The sequence below is a fragment of the Haematobia irritans genome, chromosome 2, assembly GCF_050003625.1.
Source record: "Haematobia irritans isolate KBUSLIRL chromosome 2, ASM5000362v1, whole genome shotgun sequence".
Lineage (NCBI taxonomy): Eukaryota > Metazoa > Arthropoda > Insecta > Diptera > Muscidae > Haematobia > Haematobia irritans.
This window is the reverse complement of record NC_134398.1, coordinates 141,566,721-141,584,077: the sequence shown is the minus strand read 5'-3', so window position 1 is coordinate 141,584,077 and position 17,357 is coordinate 141,566,721. Positions and strand designations below refer to the sequence as shown.

Genomic DNA, 17,357 nt, shown 5'->3' with positions numbered 1-17,357 from the left:
TAAAAGAACTGCGTACACAGAAAATGATGATGATTATGATTCAATCACGAAATTAATTGATCAAACTAATTTTTTAATTGAATGTATTAAATCACGAAAATGATAATTTTTTAATTGATTCAAGTTTAATTGATTGGAAAACTCAATTAATTTTTTGAATTAAAGACGTAACTATTTTCAATTACTTTCTTATCTGATTTGGTGTTTGTAGTTTGATTAAAAAATTAATTGTTTAAAATCAATTTTTATTTAAAAATTTTCATCACTTCTTTTTAACTGATTAAGTCTTCGGAGTGTGATTAAAAAATTAATTTATCAATTAATTTTTTAATTACAAATTTAAAAATGTTCAATCATTGACTTAATCAATTTAATGTTTCTAACTTGTTTAAAAAGTTAATTGTATCAATTAATTTAATAATTGAAACAAATTTAAATTTCAGCAAACTTGTTAGTTGAAAATATTTTGGTGATATTTTTCTGTATACACAGAAAAAAAATTCACGAAAATTTTGTTAATTAAAATCTTAGTTGAACTTTGAAAAATAATCACTTAAAAATTTATTTGATGCAAAAAAATTTTTAAACAAAAGTTAATCACAAAAATTAATAGTATCAATTAATTGTTTAATTGGATAAATTAATTTTTTAGTTGACTTTATATTAATTTTTTTAATTGTTATTATCATGTGCTATCCAGACAAGCGTTATAATGCATTAAAAATCATAAAAATTTTTAAAAATTATTTATATGTCAAAATATTACAAAATTTCTTAATTCACATCAAAAACACTGAATTCGCATCACACCTTAAGAAGTGATGCGAATTTAGTGCACCAGCTGTTGATATGGTGGGCATCCGTCCTTCGACAAGCCTATGTTAAATTCATCGCTTCTGCGCCAATTTTGCACCACTTCCGGATCCAAAAAGAACATTTTCACTACTTTTTTGGCGACGCTTTTTTTGCTGGGTTGGTGATGAGTATTCAAGATTCGGCCCGGCCGTATAAACTTGTCATTTTAGATACATTGATGTATTGACTGCTTTCTTATCTGCATAATATTTTAGTCATTCAGAATAAAACTGACCACTATGCCATAATGGCGAAAACCGCAGAAACCTGCTATTCTATTGCGTGACATGTTTTGGAAAAATACAGAAGCGACGTTTTTGTCTAGTAAGCAAAAACGAGTTCTTGTCTTTATAAATTTGAATATTAATTGATTAATGAAAATCTAAACAATTTTTTATTTATATAACTTCAAGATTCTATCTTCTTTTGTTTAATAATAATAATCATGGGAAAAGAGAAGAAAATAAAATGTGATAGTTATAGTAGATAATAATAATAAAATAATAATTATAATAGATAAACGATTTTTTTGTGATGACTAGGAAAATTATTTTAATTATATTTAGATTTTATGTTTAAAATAAACCAATCAAGAAAATATTATCATTACCACTTACCATGGATTGTTTTTCTGCTTTGGTGAATTTTTTGCTTAATTTTAAATTTGTGGCTACTGTCATGGCCTCTTGGACGGTTAAATTACCATGCAATTGATTGTCCTGCATGATATAGGCAGACAATTTACGGAAGGTACTGATGTTACGTTCATGTCCATTCATTGTTACACTGCCCTCAATGTTGCTGGTTCTGCAAATTGAAAATGAACGAAAATTTAACATTCAATACAATTGAATAGTGCATAAAATTACGAAACGAATTCAGTTCTTTTAGAGATTTAAGGCAGACTAATCGAAGGAGAGATCCTTGTTCAAACGTGAAATGTAGTACAAGTCAGTGTTACACTTTTGCCACTTTTTTTTGAGTGGTGGTACTTCTGTACCACTAAATGCTACACTGGTTACATATTTACATATTTTTTTATTATATTTAATTTTATAATGCATTAGTTGGTAAATTTTGATTCCACATCCTATTAAGATTACGGATGTGATTTATGTCTTTAAAAAAATTGAGTTTAACCCTTGGATAAGTGCCCTTTCAAAGTGCGGATTATCATAGCGGATTATGGAAATATTTTATTTTTATTATTATCTTCTAAAAACATACATTTCGTCCCTGTAATGGATAAATAAATGTTTCAAAAAAATATCCAATAACTAAAGGAATAAAAATTACGTTTCAAAATCAATGTTGGGTCACATTGACCCAAGGAGTGCACAAGGGTTATATTGCGACTACTGTAGTTGTTAGCCTTTTTCCCTTTTTACACATTTGAATTGCCTAGAAGTATGTAAAGCCAATATTCTGTAGTGGATAAAGTGAACTTCACCCACATTTGGTAGAATTCTACCAAAAATAGGAGATTTTGTACCGTCTGGTAGATTGGCACAATTCTTGAATTTTCGATAGATTGTGTTGCAAACACATTCCTCTCCCACTAAGAGGTACTTCAATTTTCTATATAAATAAAATTTTGACCAAATTTTCTCTATGAATAAAATTTTTGAATAAATTTTTTGTAGAAATAAACTTTTAAGAAATTTTTCTGTAGAAATAAAATTTTGATAAAATTGTTTATTGGACTATAATTTTGACAAAATTTTCTATAGAAATAACATTTTGACAAAATTTTCTATAGAAATAACTTTTTGACATAATTTCATAAAAAAAAAATTGACGAAATTTTCTGTAAAAATTCAGTTTTGAGAAAATTTTTCATAGAAATAAAATTTTAAACAATTTTTCTATAGAAATAAAATTTTGAGAAAATTTTCTATAGAAATAAAATATTGAGAAAATTTTATATAGAAATAAAATATTGAGAAAATTTTATATAGAAATAAATTTTTGAGAAAATTTTCTATAGAAACAAAATTTTGACAAAATGTTCTATAGAAATAAAATTTTGATAAAATTTTCTATAGAAAAATAAAATTTTGACAAAATTTTCTATAAAAATAAAATGTTCACAAAATTTTCTATAAAAATAAAATTTTCACAAAATTTCCAATAGAAATAAAAATTTGACAAAATTTTCTATAGAAATAGAATATTGAGAAAATTTTGTATAGAAATAAATTTTTGAGAAAATTTTCTATAGAAATAAAATTTGGACAAAATTTTCTATAGAAATAAAATTTTGACAAAATCTTCTATAGAAATAATCTTTTGACAAATTTTCCTATAGAAATAATATTTTTACAAAATTTCTTATAGAAATATAATTTTGACAAAATTTTCTATAGAAATAAAATTTTGAGAAAATTTTCTATAGAAATAAAATATTGAAAAAAAATCATCTGTAGAAATAAACTTTTGACAAATCTTCCTATAGAAATACAATTTTGACAAAAATTCCTATAGAAATAAAATTTTGACATAATTTTCATACATAAAATTAACAAAATTTCCTATAGAAATAAAATGTTGAGAAAATTATTGATAGAAATAAAATTTTTGAAAAAGTTTTTTGTAGAAATAAACTTTTAAGTAAATTTTCTGTAGAAATAAAATTTTGATAAAATTTATTGGAATATAATTTTGACAAAATTTTCAATAGAAATAACTTTTGACATAATTTCATAGAAAAACAAATTTTCTATAAAAATTCAGTTGTGAGAAAATTTTTCACAGAAATAAAATTTTGACCAAATTTTCTATAGAAATAAAATTTTGAGAAAATTTTCTATAGAAATAACATTTTGAAAAAATTTTCTATAGAAACAAAATATTGACAAAATTTTCTATAGAAACAAAATTTTGACAAATTTTCCTATAGAAATAATATTTTTACAAAATTTCCCATAGTAATAAAATTTTGACATAATTTCCTAGAAAAAAAAATAACAACATTTCCTATAGAAATAAAATGTGGAGAAAATTATTGATAGAAATAAAATGGTTGAACTATTTTTTTGTAGAAATAAACTTTTAGGAAAATGTTCTGTAGAAATAAAATTTTGATAAAATCTCTTATTGGAATATAATTTTGACAAAATTTTCTATAGAAATAACATTTTGACAAAATTTGCTATAGAAATAACTTTTTGACATAATTTCATAGAAAATAAATTTTGACAACATTTTCTATAAAAATTCAGTTTTGAGAAAATTTTGACCAAATTTTCTATAGAAATAAAATTTTGAGAAAATTTTCTATAGAAATAAAATGTTGAAAAATTTTCTGTAGGAATAAAATTTTCAGAAAATTTTCTATAAAAACAAAATTTTGACAAATTTTCTATAGAAACAAAATATTAAGAAAATTTTCTATAAAAACAAAATTTTGACAAATTTTCCTATAGAAATAATATTTTTACAAAATTTCCTATAGAAATAAAATTTTGACATAATTTCCTAGAAAACAATTAACAAAATTTCCTATAGAAATAAAATGTTGAGAAAATTATTGATAGAAATAAAATTGTTGAATAATTTTTTTGTAGAAATAAACTTTAAAGAAAATTTTCTGTAGAAATAAAATTTTCATAAAATGTCTTATTGGAATATAATTTTGACAAAATTTCCTATAGAAATAACATTTTGACAAAATTTTCTATAGGAATAATATTTTTACAAAATTTCCTATAGAAATAAAATTTAGACAAATTTTTCTATAGAAATAAAATGTTCACAAAATTTTCTATAGAAATTAAATTTTGACAACATTTTCTATAGAAATAAAATTTTGAGAAAATTTTCTACAGAAATAAAATTTTCACAAAATTTTCTATAGAAAAAATAAAGTTTTGACTAAATCTTCTATAGAAATAATCTTTTGACAAATTTTCCTATAGAAATAATGTTTTTACAAAATTTCCTATAAAAATAAAATTTTGACAAAATTTTCTATAGAAATAAAATGTTCACAAAATTTTCTATAGAAATTAAATTTTGACAACATTTTCTATAGAAATAAAATTTTGAAAAAATTTTCTATAGAAATAAAATATTGAAAAAAAATGATCTGTAGAAATAAACTTTTGACAAATTTTCCTATAGAAATAAATTTTTTACAAAATTTCGTATAGAAATAAAATTTTGACATAATTTCCTAGAAAAAAAATATTAACAAAATTTCCTATAGAAATAAAATGTTGAGAAAATTATTGATAGAAATAAAATTTCGACCAGATTTTCTATACAAATAAAAATTTACAAAAAAATTTTCTAAAAAATAAAATTTTGACCAAAATTTCTATAGAAATTACATTTAGAGAAAATCTATATATATAAAATTCCAATTATGTTTGTCTGTATGTTGCGGGTAAGCTCGGAAACGTCTGAACCGATGTACTTTAAATTTTCGGAGAACCTAGAGAGTGAACATGTGGTGAAAATAGGGTACCACATTTTTTGATATCTGTTGGGGCACAGGGAGGCCTTCGTCTTCTGTCAGTACATACATGGTCGGGGAGGGAGACCTCCTCTAAAACTGAAAAAAATCTAAAATTCTCCACTTTATTTGAAATTTACAAAGGCCGTAAGAAGCTTGAAGGAAAGGACTGTTCAGGGAAGGTTAAGGGTGCTATCCACTTCTGTATTTGTCGATGTTTGATCGGGGAAAGTGACATCCCCGTAAAAGATATAAGAAAATCTAACCTTCTCCGATTAGCTTGAAATTTACCGAGAACGTGGGAGAATGTGATTAAATCAATATTTTGATATTTGGTTGGAGAAGGGGAATAGTGGAAAATCTAAACTTCTGGGGAAACCACTGAGAGAAACTTTGAAACACTCAGAAATGTCACCAGCATTACTGAGGTGGGATAATCCACCGCTGAAAAATTTTTTGGTGTTTGGTCGAAACTGGGTTTGAACCCACGACCCTGCGTATGCATGGTGGGCATGCTAACCATTGTACCACGGTGCCTCCTCAAAACCATAATTGGGATAATTATTATTTTAATTAAAAATGTAAAAATGTTTAATAATTTTCTTAATTGATTTTATTTTTTAATTCGATTTAAAAAAAATTGTATTAGTTAATGTTTCAATTGATAACGTTTTCAACTTCAATCAATTTTTTAATTGGAAATATTTTGGTGATATTTTGTCTGTGGCCATTTCTGACCAAACATTAATTTTCCCACCTACTAACTGAATATTTTGCTTTATTGTAAACCTGTATTATTTATTTTCTTATCTGAATTCTAATAATTTGACACCATTGACATTGGTAATTTTGTGCTACCCCGAAAACCCATTTCGAAAAAGGTATATAAGTAACCATGAAATGTTTGTTTTTTATCATTATTTTAAAATATTGGAGAAAATATGGCAAGTTTCTTATCATTTTCTTTGGGCTAGTGTGTTTTTTTTAATTTTTTGTTTTTGTATGCGAATTTGGACTTTGTCCGCAGCACGCATTCTCAATCGCAGTAGCTTTCATTTCTGTTAACAATTTCGCTTGAGTTAATTACAAACAACATTTAATTACTACTTTATCGTAAATTACCTTGTCAAATTTGCAAAAACAAAAAATCAAATAAGATGAAATGAATTACAAAGTCAAGAAACTTTGTACTTTTACACTCTCTCAAAGCAACTTTTAAAAAACAATTTGTTTTTATTACAGCCAGTATCATCGAATGACGTCATCAATAAAATAAGTCAGTTTTAAGCAAAATTTCTTGAAGTTTCACACTCAAGAAAAAAATGTTTATTGGATTCCAAGAATTTTCACCTTCCATTAAGGATTTTGGTATTGAATCCGAACCAAGGATGGTGCTTCTTTAAATTAAATACATTTTTTAGGGAGCTATCTAGCCTTAAATCTAAAAAAATAAGATTAGCATACAGTTTTCATTTATCGAAATTTTATTCTAAAAATAAAAAATAAATTTCAGTTAATTTTTTTTTTTGAACTATACTAAACTTATAGTAAATATAAGATGAGTATGGGAAAATAGAGAGAAGCTTTAGCAACTGAGGCCATCAGCTGTAGTATTAAAATAAAAATAAAAAATTTAAATTATGAAATTCAATTCGAAGATAAATATGTTCATATTTTTGATATTTTTTAATTTAATATATTTATATTTTGGTAAAAAAAAAAAAAAAACTAAATTATAACACACCGAAAAAAATATCACCAAAATATTTCCAATTCAAAAATGACTGAAATTGTAATCGTAATCAATTAAGGAATTAATCGATACCATTAACATTTTAATCATATTAAATAAAAGTATACCAAATAATTATATTAATTATATATAAAAATATATTCAACTAAAAAATTTATTTGGAATTTTAACGAATAGTTAAATAGTTCAGGAATAATTATTTTCTATACTACTTATTTTTAGTTAATTCGTAAATTCATAAGAAAGTAAAAATTTTCATAAAATTGCCAAATAAAAATTTATACAGATACTTAAGAAAAAATAAATAATAATTAAATAATAAATTAATTGCCTCAATTAGAAATTTAATTGAGTTATGCTACCAAAATCTATTAAATTTTTAATAGAACCGATTAAAAAATTAATTAAAAGTGCCCAAGAAATCAATTAATTTTGTAGTCGATTATATGTTTATTTCTAATTAATTCTGTGATTTATCATTTTCGTGATTGAAGCAATTTCAATTAAAAAAATAATTGTATCAATTAATTTTGTAGCGTAAATTTAAAAAGATCTGGGATCAAACTTCCAAAGATTATTGTACTAAAAAATTAATTAATAAAAAAGTGGCATAATGTGGGATTATGGTAGCACAAAAATATAAAAAAATATGACATTTAGTGGTAGAAAAGTGTCAACGATAAATTTGTCACCCTTTTTTAGCACAATGGTAACACTTATAGGAACTATGCCAAAACGTGAACCAATACTCACATACTTGTGGTCCTTAAAACCCTCCAGATATCAATTTTCAGAAAAATCGGATAAACACAGGGGTGTGTAGAAGCAAAAAAAAAAACAAATGGGGAGATCGGTCTATATGGGGACTATAGAAAAACATGGACCGATAAACACCATATTCGGCGAACCTATTAGTGGTTTGAAAATACCACAAAATTGTCACGGCTATAGCGTGATTATAACAGATAGACGGACATGTACATAACGTCTTTGAGCTTCTCCCAGATCCTGAATATACACATATTCTCTATACAGAAAAAAAATCCCCAAAACATTCCCAATTAAAAAGTTGATTGAAGTCAATCAAAAATTAAATGATACAATTAACTTTTTAGTCAAACTAGAAGCATTAAGTCATAAATGAAATTATTCCAATTTTCAATTAAAAAATTAACTGATAGAATTAACTTTTTAATTAAACGCGGAAGGCTAAGTCAGTTAAAATATTATGGATTTTTTTTATGCCCTCCACCATAGGATAGGGGGTATATTAACTTTGTCATTCCGTTTGTAAAACATCGAAATATTGCTCTAAGACCCCATAAAGTATATATATTCTGGGTAGTGGTGAAATTCTGAGTCGATCTAAGAATGTCCGTCCGTCCGTCCATCTGTTGAAATCACGCTAACTTCCGAACGAAACAAGCTATCGACTTGAAACTTGGCACAAGTAGTTGTTATTGATGTAGGTCGGATGGTATTGCAAATGGGCCATATCGGTCCACTTTTACAACCAGGTTTGGCTTGCGGAGCCTCTGGGAGAAGCATATTTCGTCAGATTTGGCTGAAATTTGGTAGGTGGTGTTAGCATATGATCTACACTAACCATGCAAAAATTGGTCCATATCGGTCTATAATTATATATAGCCCCCATATAAACCAATCCCCAGATTTGGCTTACGGATCCTCTAAGAGAAGCAAATTTCATCGGATCCGGCTGAAATTTGGTACATGGTGTTGGTATACCATATACCAACAACCATGCAAAAACTGGTCCACATTAGTCCATAGTTATATATAGTCCCCGTATAAACCGATCCCCAGATTTGACCTCCGGAGCCTCTTGGAAGAGCAAAATTCATCCGATTCGGTTGAAATTTGGTACGTGGTGTTACTATATGGTCTCTAACATCCATGCAAGAATTGGTCTATATCGGTCCATAATTATATATAGCTTCCATATAAACCGATCCATAGATTTGACCTCCGGAGCCTCGTTGAAGAGCAATATTCATCCGATCCGGCTGAAATTTGGTACATGGTGTAAGTATATGGTCTCTAACAACCATGCAAAAATTGGTTCACATCGGTGCATAATTATATATAGCCCCCATATCACCCGATCCCCAGATTTGACGTCCTGAGCCTCTGGGAAGAGCAAAATTCATCCGATTCGGTATATGGTCTCTAACAACCATGCGAAATTTCAACCGAATCGGATGAATTTTGCTTTTCCAAAAGGCTCCGGAGGTCAAATCTGGGGACCGGTTTATATGGGGGCTATATATAATTATGGACCGATTTTGACCAATTTTTGCATGGTTGTTAGAGACCATATACCAACAGCATGTACAAAATTTCAGCCGGATCCGATGAATTTTGCTCTTCAAAGAGGCTCCGGAGGTCAAATATGGGGATCGGTTTATATGGGGACTATATATAATTATGGACCGATGTGGATCAATTTTTGAATGGTTATTAGAGACCATATATTAACACCATGTACCTGATCGGATGACATTTGCTTCTCTTAGAGGCTCCGCAAGCCAAATCGGGGATCGGTTTATATGGGGGCTATATATTATTATGGACCGATATGGACCAATTTTTGCACAGTTGTTAGATACAATATGCTTACACCACGTACCAAATTTCAGCTGGATCGGATGAAATTTGCTTCTCTTAGAGGCTCCGCAAGCCAAATCTAGGGATCGGTTTATATGGGGGCTATATATAATTGTGGAGCGATGTTGACCAATTTTTGAATGGGGGTCCATTTAAATGGGGGCTATACGTAAAAGTGGACCGATATGGCCCATTTGCAATACCATCTGACCTACATCAATAACAACTACTTGTGCCAAGTTTCAAGTAGATAGCTTGTTTCGTTCGGAAGTTTGCAGACGGACGGACATGCTTAGATTATATATAGATATATATAACACATCGAAATATTGCTCTAAGACCCCATAAAGTATATATATATATATATATATATATATATATATATATATATATATATATATATATATATATATATATATATATATATATATATATATATATATATATATATATATATATATATATATATATATATATATATATATATATATATATACACAGTCTTACACAAGTTTACATACCCCTGAGTTTTTAACCTTCCAACTAAACATGTTTCTGGTTGTTGTTTATAAACCACACTAAACAATTTTTGTTAAAAATTAACAAATACATTGTTTTTCAAATTATTTTACAAAAATTAAAGCATATATATATATAGTTTATAATATTTTATTATTTAAATAAAATACAAATTCTTTAATCGTATGTGAACTTGTGTGAGACTGTGTATATATATATATATATATATATATATATATATATATATATATATATATATATATATATATATATATATATATATATATATATATATATATATATATATATATATATATATATACTTTACGGGGTCTTAGAGCAATATTTCGATGTGTTACAAACGGAATGACAAAGTTAATTGCTAATGCTAATGAAATTTTTAATTACATACTTTTTGATGCCCAATTAAAACTGTAGTTAATACAATAATTTTCGTGGTTGAAGTCATTTCAAGTAAAAATTAATTGGATACATTAATTCTGTCATTGAATTAGAAAATTATTGTTATTACACATAGTTCGATGTATTAAAAAATGTAAACCCACCAGTAATGATACGTCAGTCATTACTGCCAGATTTCAATAAAATAAATCCCTGAGGAAGATGGAAATTTCCATGGAAACGTAGGATAAAAATCTAAAATAAATAATCTTTTATTTGCATAAAATCATGAGCTTGGAACTCTTGAAATCATAATAAACATAAGTCAATATATTTTGAAAAATTCAAGAAAATTTATTAGACATTTGGCTTAATAACGAAAATTACTTATTTTTATGGAAAAACTGGAAAAATATATTTAGTCCAATAGAAAGTTCAGGATGGATGCATTTTTTGGTAAATTGTGTAAGTTTAAGGAAATTCTGAACTATTGTGTCGGAAATTCAAATTTAGTACAAATTTTATAAATTATTTCGTTTCACTAAAGTAAATAAAAATATTTTAAAGTGAAGGAAACTTTCTCATATTAGAAAAATTTTAGCGAAACTTCAACAATTTCCAAAAAGGAGGATAAATAGCTTATGAAATTGTGATCAAATAATTAATGATTTCTTTTGAACTATTTATTGGATGTATATGACTTTAATCAAAGATAAATTGACCGGTTTTTTTATTAGGGTTTTACAACTGACGTTACTGATGGTCAATTTTCCTCCTAGTTCTCCAATAGGAATATACCCGTTCTTTTTGTTATTGTTATTGTTTTTTTTTTTTAATTGATTTATGACTTGCCCAAGGTTACAATTTAAGTTAATTGACTTTAGTGAACCAACGGTTGTTGAAAAGGTTGATAACCGATTTACTGATAAGAAACGAAATTCCGATTAAGAGTAAACGAATATTCTTTTGTTGCTTAATCAATTGCATTTATTTTCGAAAATCGAGTTGTTACAGGAAGATAGTGGAATTAACCTATAAATAAGTAATCATTTAAAGATCTGTTGAAATTGTAACAAAAGTAGATTCCTTTATGAATTACGAAATAAATTTGACACGAGCAAATCTATTGCAATTGAATAAGTTTCTAAGTTTATTTCGCATTAATTATTTAAGTATAATAATAAATAGTTTAATAATAAAAATAACCCAGAGAAAAACAAAGCAAAAAAATTTTTTAGATATTAATTTTGGTTCCGGAAGGGTAAAAAATCGGATCGGAAGCAATGCATTTTACATAGGCTTGTCATAGGGCGGAAGTCATCTTTTTAAGCGTATTCCGCATTGATTAGATTTTCTTTTCTATAAGAGAAAAGAACTCTCACAATTACCATACATCGATATGTTACACATTTGCTTAAAAAAAAAAATGCTGCACAATTATGCACTAAAATTTCTATTGAATTAAAATTTTCTATTGAAATACAATTTTAACAAAATTTTCAATAGAAATAAAATTTTGACAAAGTTTTCTATAGAAATAAAATTTTGACAACATTTTCCATAGAAATACAATTTTGACAAAATTTTCGATAGAAATACAATTTTGACAAAATTTTCTATTGAAATAAAATTTTGACAAAATTTTCTATAGAAATAAAATTTTGAAAAAATTTTCTATAGAAATAAAATTTTGAAAAAAAATTCCATAGAAATAAAATGTTGACAAAATTTTTTATAGAAATACAATTTTGACAAAATTTTTTATAGAAATACAATTTTGACAAAATTTTTTATAGAAATACAATTTTCACAAAATTTTCTATAGAAATACAATTTTTTTGTTGTTTTCGATTACAGCTTAAAACCATGCATTGACTAAAATACAAGTGTAGCTTAATCAACAGAGGAAAAGTATGCTTGTCAAATTTATTTGGGCAAAGCTCTATAGACTGCAAGACAGTTGGATGGACAGCTGTTTCGGAATTACCACATTCCTCATCAGCATCCTCTACGTGCAGCAAAACTATCAACCAATAATAATAATAAATTCGGGTAATTCACTAAACCCAAAGTGAACTATAGGAAAAAGTATTTTGACAAAATTTCCTATAGAAATAAAATTTTGACAAAATGGTCTATAAAAATAAAATATAAAAAAATATTTACGTGATAGTAAAGATTGCGCAACCAAAATTGTAGGAATTAAGAAGATATTAAGGACAAATTTCTTAAATCTATTGAATCATCACAATTTTTTATTAAATTTAGGACACAAATTTGGAAATTTGCGTCCCTCAGTTAAAGTCGTATATATTCGAACCAAGGCAAATTTCCCTTAAAGTATAGAAACACATTTTTGATTTAAAGAAATCATACTTAAATTAACAGAAATATTGAATCTTTATATTTAAGATAAAATCGCTTCAAATGTAGGCAAGACATATTTTAAGGATTTAGTATCTTTGGTTTAAAGTTTTTTTTTGGAATTAAAAGAAAAAAATAAACACATGTTTTACTTTGAAGTATCCTTTATAATTTGGATATTTAAACTGGAATTTGTTTGTACGTGAATAGTTTTATTAACACACAGAAAGAAACGAGAATGGAAATGCGATAAATAAGATCTGTATCCTAATTTTACTTTTATTAATCCTTGATTTAACGCCAGATCAGCCGCATCTTTCGCTCGGAATCAATACCAAAATCCTTAAGGGAGAGTCAAAATCTTTAGACCAGTAAACTTTTTTGAGTGTAGAAATTTTTCGATCGAAATAAAATTTTGACAAATTGTTTGATAAAAATAAAATTTTGACAAAATTTTCGATAGAAATACAATTTTAACAAAATTTTCGGAAGTAGTAAAATTTTGCGAAAATTTTCTATAGAAATACAATTTTTACATAATTGTCTATAAAACTCAAAACTGTTAGAGAAAAATTTCAATAGAAATAAAATTTTGAGAAAATTTTCTATAGAAATAAAATTTTGAGAAAATTTTCTATAGAAATAAAATTTTGAGATTTTTTTTTATGAAATTAAAAAATCGATGATTTGAAAGTGGCAAATGAAAAGAGAAATGTTTGTACAAAGATTTATTTCCGCAAAAGCCTACTATCATAAACCTTTTTTTGGAAGGTTCAAGTGTGGTTCATTTGGGTTTAGTGAACTACCAGAATTTGTTCTGATAATTGGTTGATAGTTTTGCTGCAAGTAGAGGATGCTGAGGAGGAATGTGGTAATTCCGAAACGTGCGTCCATCAAACCATCTTTGTCAAATAAATTTGACAAACATTATTTTCCTCTGTTGGTTAAGATACTCTTGTAGTTTAGTCAACGCAATGGTTTTTAAGCTGATATCAAAACAATAAATATGATTGAAGTACAAACCAACAATAACAAAACGAAAATTAAAAAATGTTGAGACAATTTTATAGAAATAAAATTTTGACAGAATTTTCCATGGAAACAAAATTTTCAGAAAATTTCATCTACACAGAAAAAAATTTCCGTAGTTAAACTAACGCTAAATTTAATTTATTTTTATTGGAAAAAATTTATTTGCTTGTAGTTAAATTTTATTATTTTTATCGAAATTTTCCACAACTTAATGAAACCTTACTTTTTTTTAAGTATGTCTCAAAATTGTATGAACTAAACGTGAGTATAAAGTTTAATGACCGTACACATAAGTTCAATATGAACTAAACCAAATGAAAATTTTCGTACGATACCCAAAAATAGTAAGAATGAACTACTGTATGGTTAAAATGGTCATGATTTGGCGCCATTGATTTTCTACTTTACTTTTAGTTAATTTTTTCTTCTATGAGATGATGTAATTTTGTGAACTGCAGTTAAAAAGTACAACATGGCATTAACATTTCCTGGTTTTAACAACGCTTTGTGGAAATCTCAAAATGTGGAGTTAAATTTAGTTCAATTTTCTTCCTATAAAACAGTTCACTTTTTTCGGTGTATATTTAATGATAGCCAAAACCTATTAAAATTTGCTATGTATTAAAATTTATTAGTTTTACAAAATTTTCTATAGAAATATAACTTTAAAAAAACGTTTCTATAGAAATACAATTTTGACATAATTTTCTATAAACTTAAAAAATGTTGAGAAAATTTTCTATAGAAATAAAAATTTCTAAAGAGATACAATTTTGATAACATTTTTAGTAGAAATAAAATTTCGACAAAATTTTCCTTTGAAATAAAATTTTGACAAAATTTGCGGTAGAAATAAAATTTTGAAAAATTTTCGTTAGAAATAAAATGTTGATAAATTTCAAAATACAAGTTTTTTAAGTTGGTAGATTTTTGGTAAAATTTACTTAAAATTTTGGTAGACTATTTTTGGCACGAGTGTAATTAGTAATTTCAATTTGTAAGCGTAATTTCAACAGACGGACGGACATCGGCAAGATCGGCTCAGTATTTCACCACGACCCAGAATATAAGGATATAAAAATAAATACACAGTCAAAAAAAAAAAACTTTTAATCACTTTCGATCTTTGTTTTAACAGAAGAAACTCAGCTTACAAAAGAAGTTTTCTTTTCATACTAAACAACAAATCAAAAATATTAGCGATGATAGTTGCATGGCTTGTCATAAATACGGGTTCATTTTCTGGTAAAGAAACTACTTCATAGCAAAAATTTCGTAGGCATTTTTTTGTTGTTTTCGAGTAGAGGGCGATTTAAATTAGCTTTATTTTAAACTTACTTGTAACCAGACAAAATATTGAGCAGCGTACTTTTACCAGCACCTGATGGACCCATAATAGCAGTGAGTTCTCCCGAACGTAAACGTCCGCTGACACCCTTGAGAATGGTTTTGGCATCTAGAAATGACAAAAAAAATGGGGAAAAATTCAATTTTATATTAGAAGAAAATATTTTTTAAGTAAATATTCGGCAAAAGTTTTTATATAAATAAAAATATTTTATAGAAAACATATATTATTTTTTTAATTTTTCTATTTCTTAAATTAGTACAAAATAAATAAAAAATGAGAAATTTTATAATAAGCAAAATTAAGCTAAATAAAATAAATTCACTTGAATACTTAAATTCTAATAAATTTATTAATAATTAGAAAACTCATCGGTAACGAAAGAATCAATTCGGTTGAACCCTCAATGATTCCGACTTTCTTATCATTTTAATTACACAGAAAAAAACTGATTCTATCATGAAATTAATTTATCCAAATATTTTTTTGTAGTAACCCAGCAAAAAACGTTTGGAAATTGTTCTAAAGACATAACTTTAAAAGCACTTCCAAAAATGTCCTCCAAAAGATGTTCTTTATTTGGCTACATAGAAAGTTCTTTTAATTCAATTTTTCCTACTTTCTTATCATTTTAATTACACAGAAAAAAACAGATTCTATCATGAAATTAATTTATCCAAATATTTTTTAATAATCCAGCAAAAAAGTTTGAAAGTTGTTCTAAAGACATAACGTTAAAAGCACTTCCAAAAATATACTCCCAAAGATGTTCTTTATTTTAACTACATTCTTTTAATTCAATTTTTCATAGCTCACTTTTTCCTATTTTTAATGGGTAACTTAAAATTTTTTTATTTTTTTTCCACTGTATAAAAATTGCGAATTTTTGAAAATATTTGAGGCAAAACGTTTCAGACAATCGTTAGAATGCATTAAAAACAAGTAAGGAAAGTCTAAAGTCGGGCGGGGCCGACTATATTATACCCTACACCACTTTGTAGATCTAAATTTTCGATACCATATCACATCCGTCAAATGTGTTGGGTGCTATATATAAAGGTTTGTCCCAAATACATACATTTAAATATCACTCGATTTGGACAGAATTTGATAGCCTTTTACAAAATCTATAGACTCAAAATTTAAGTTGGCTAATGCACTAGGGTGGAACACAATTTTAGTAAAAAAATATGGGAAACATTTAACTCTGAAGCAATTTTAAGGAAACTTCGCAAAAGTTTATTTATGATTTATCGCTCGATATATATGTATTAGAAGTTTAGGAAAATTAGAGTCATTTTTACAACTTTTCGACTAAGCAGTGGCGAAATGTTGGTATTTTGACCATTTTTGTCGAAATCAGAAAAACATATATATGGGAGCTATATCTAAATCTGAACCGATTTCAATCAAATTTGGCACACATGACTATATTACTAATTGTACTCCTAGTGCAAAATTTCAACCAAATAAAACTCTGGCTTCTGGGTCCATATAAGTCCATATCGGGCGAAAGATATATATGGGAGCTATATCTAAATCTGAATCGATTTCAACCAAATTTCGCACGCATAGCTACAGTGCTAAATCTACTCCCTGTGCAAAATTTTAACCAAATTGGACCAAAACTCTGGCTTTTAGGACCATATTAGTCCATATCGGTCGAAAGATATATATGGGAGCTATATCTAAATCTGAACCGATTTCAATAACATTTTGCACACTTGACTATACTACTAATTGTACTCCTAGTGCAAAATTTCAATCAAATTCGGCCAAAAATCTGGCTTCTGGGGCCATATAAGTCCATATCGGGCGAAAGATATATATGGGAGCTATATATAAATCTGAACCGATTTCAATCAAATTTCGCGCACTTGACTATACGACTAAGTGTTATGTTTGTACAAAATTTCAAGCAAATTGGTATAAAACTCTATATTAGTGCATATCGAGAGAAATATATATATGGGAGCTATATCTAAATCTGAACCGATTTCTTC

At 26.6% G+C, this 17,357-nt stretch overlaps 1 protein-coding gene across 1 annotated transcript in view; it reads right to left on the bottom strand.

Moving 5' to 3' along the window:
* Positions 1 to 17,357, bottom strand: part of LOC142226363 (ATP-binding cassette sub-family G member 1) — a 78,639-nt gene that overhangs the window by 21,607 nt on the left and 39,675 nt on the right. The window contains exons 2-3 of the mRNA XM_075296344.1: positions 15,345 to 15,462; positions 1,473 to 1,662 (exon numbers count right to left, since the gene is read on the bottom strand). Of these exons, the coding sequence (XP_075152459.1) occupies positions 1,473 to 1,662; positions 15,345 to 15,462 (308 nt within the window). The remainder of the gene's footprint in view (positions 1 to 1,472; positions 1,663 to 15,344; positions 15,463 to 17,357) is intronic.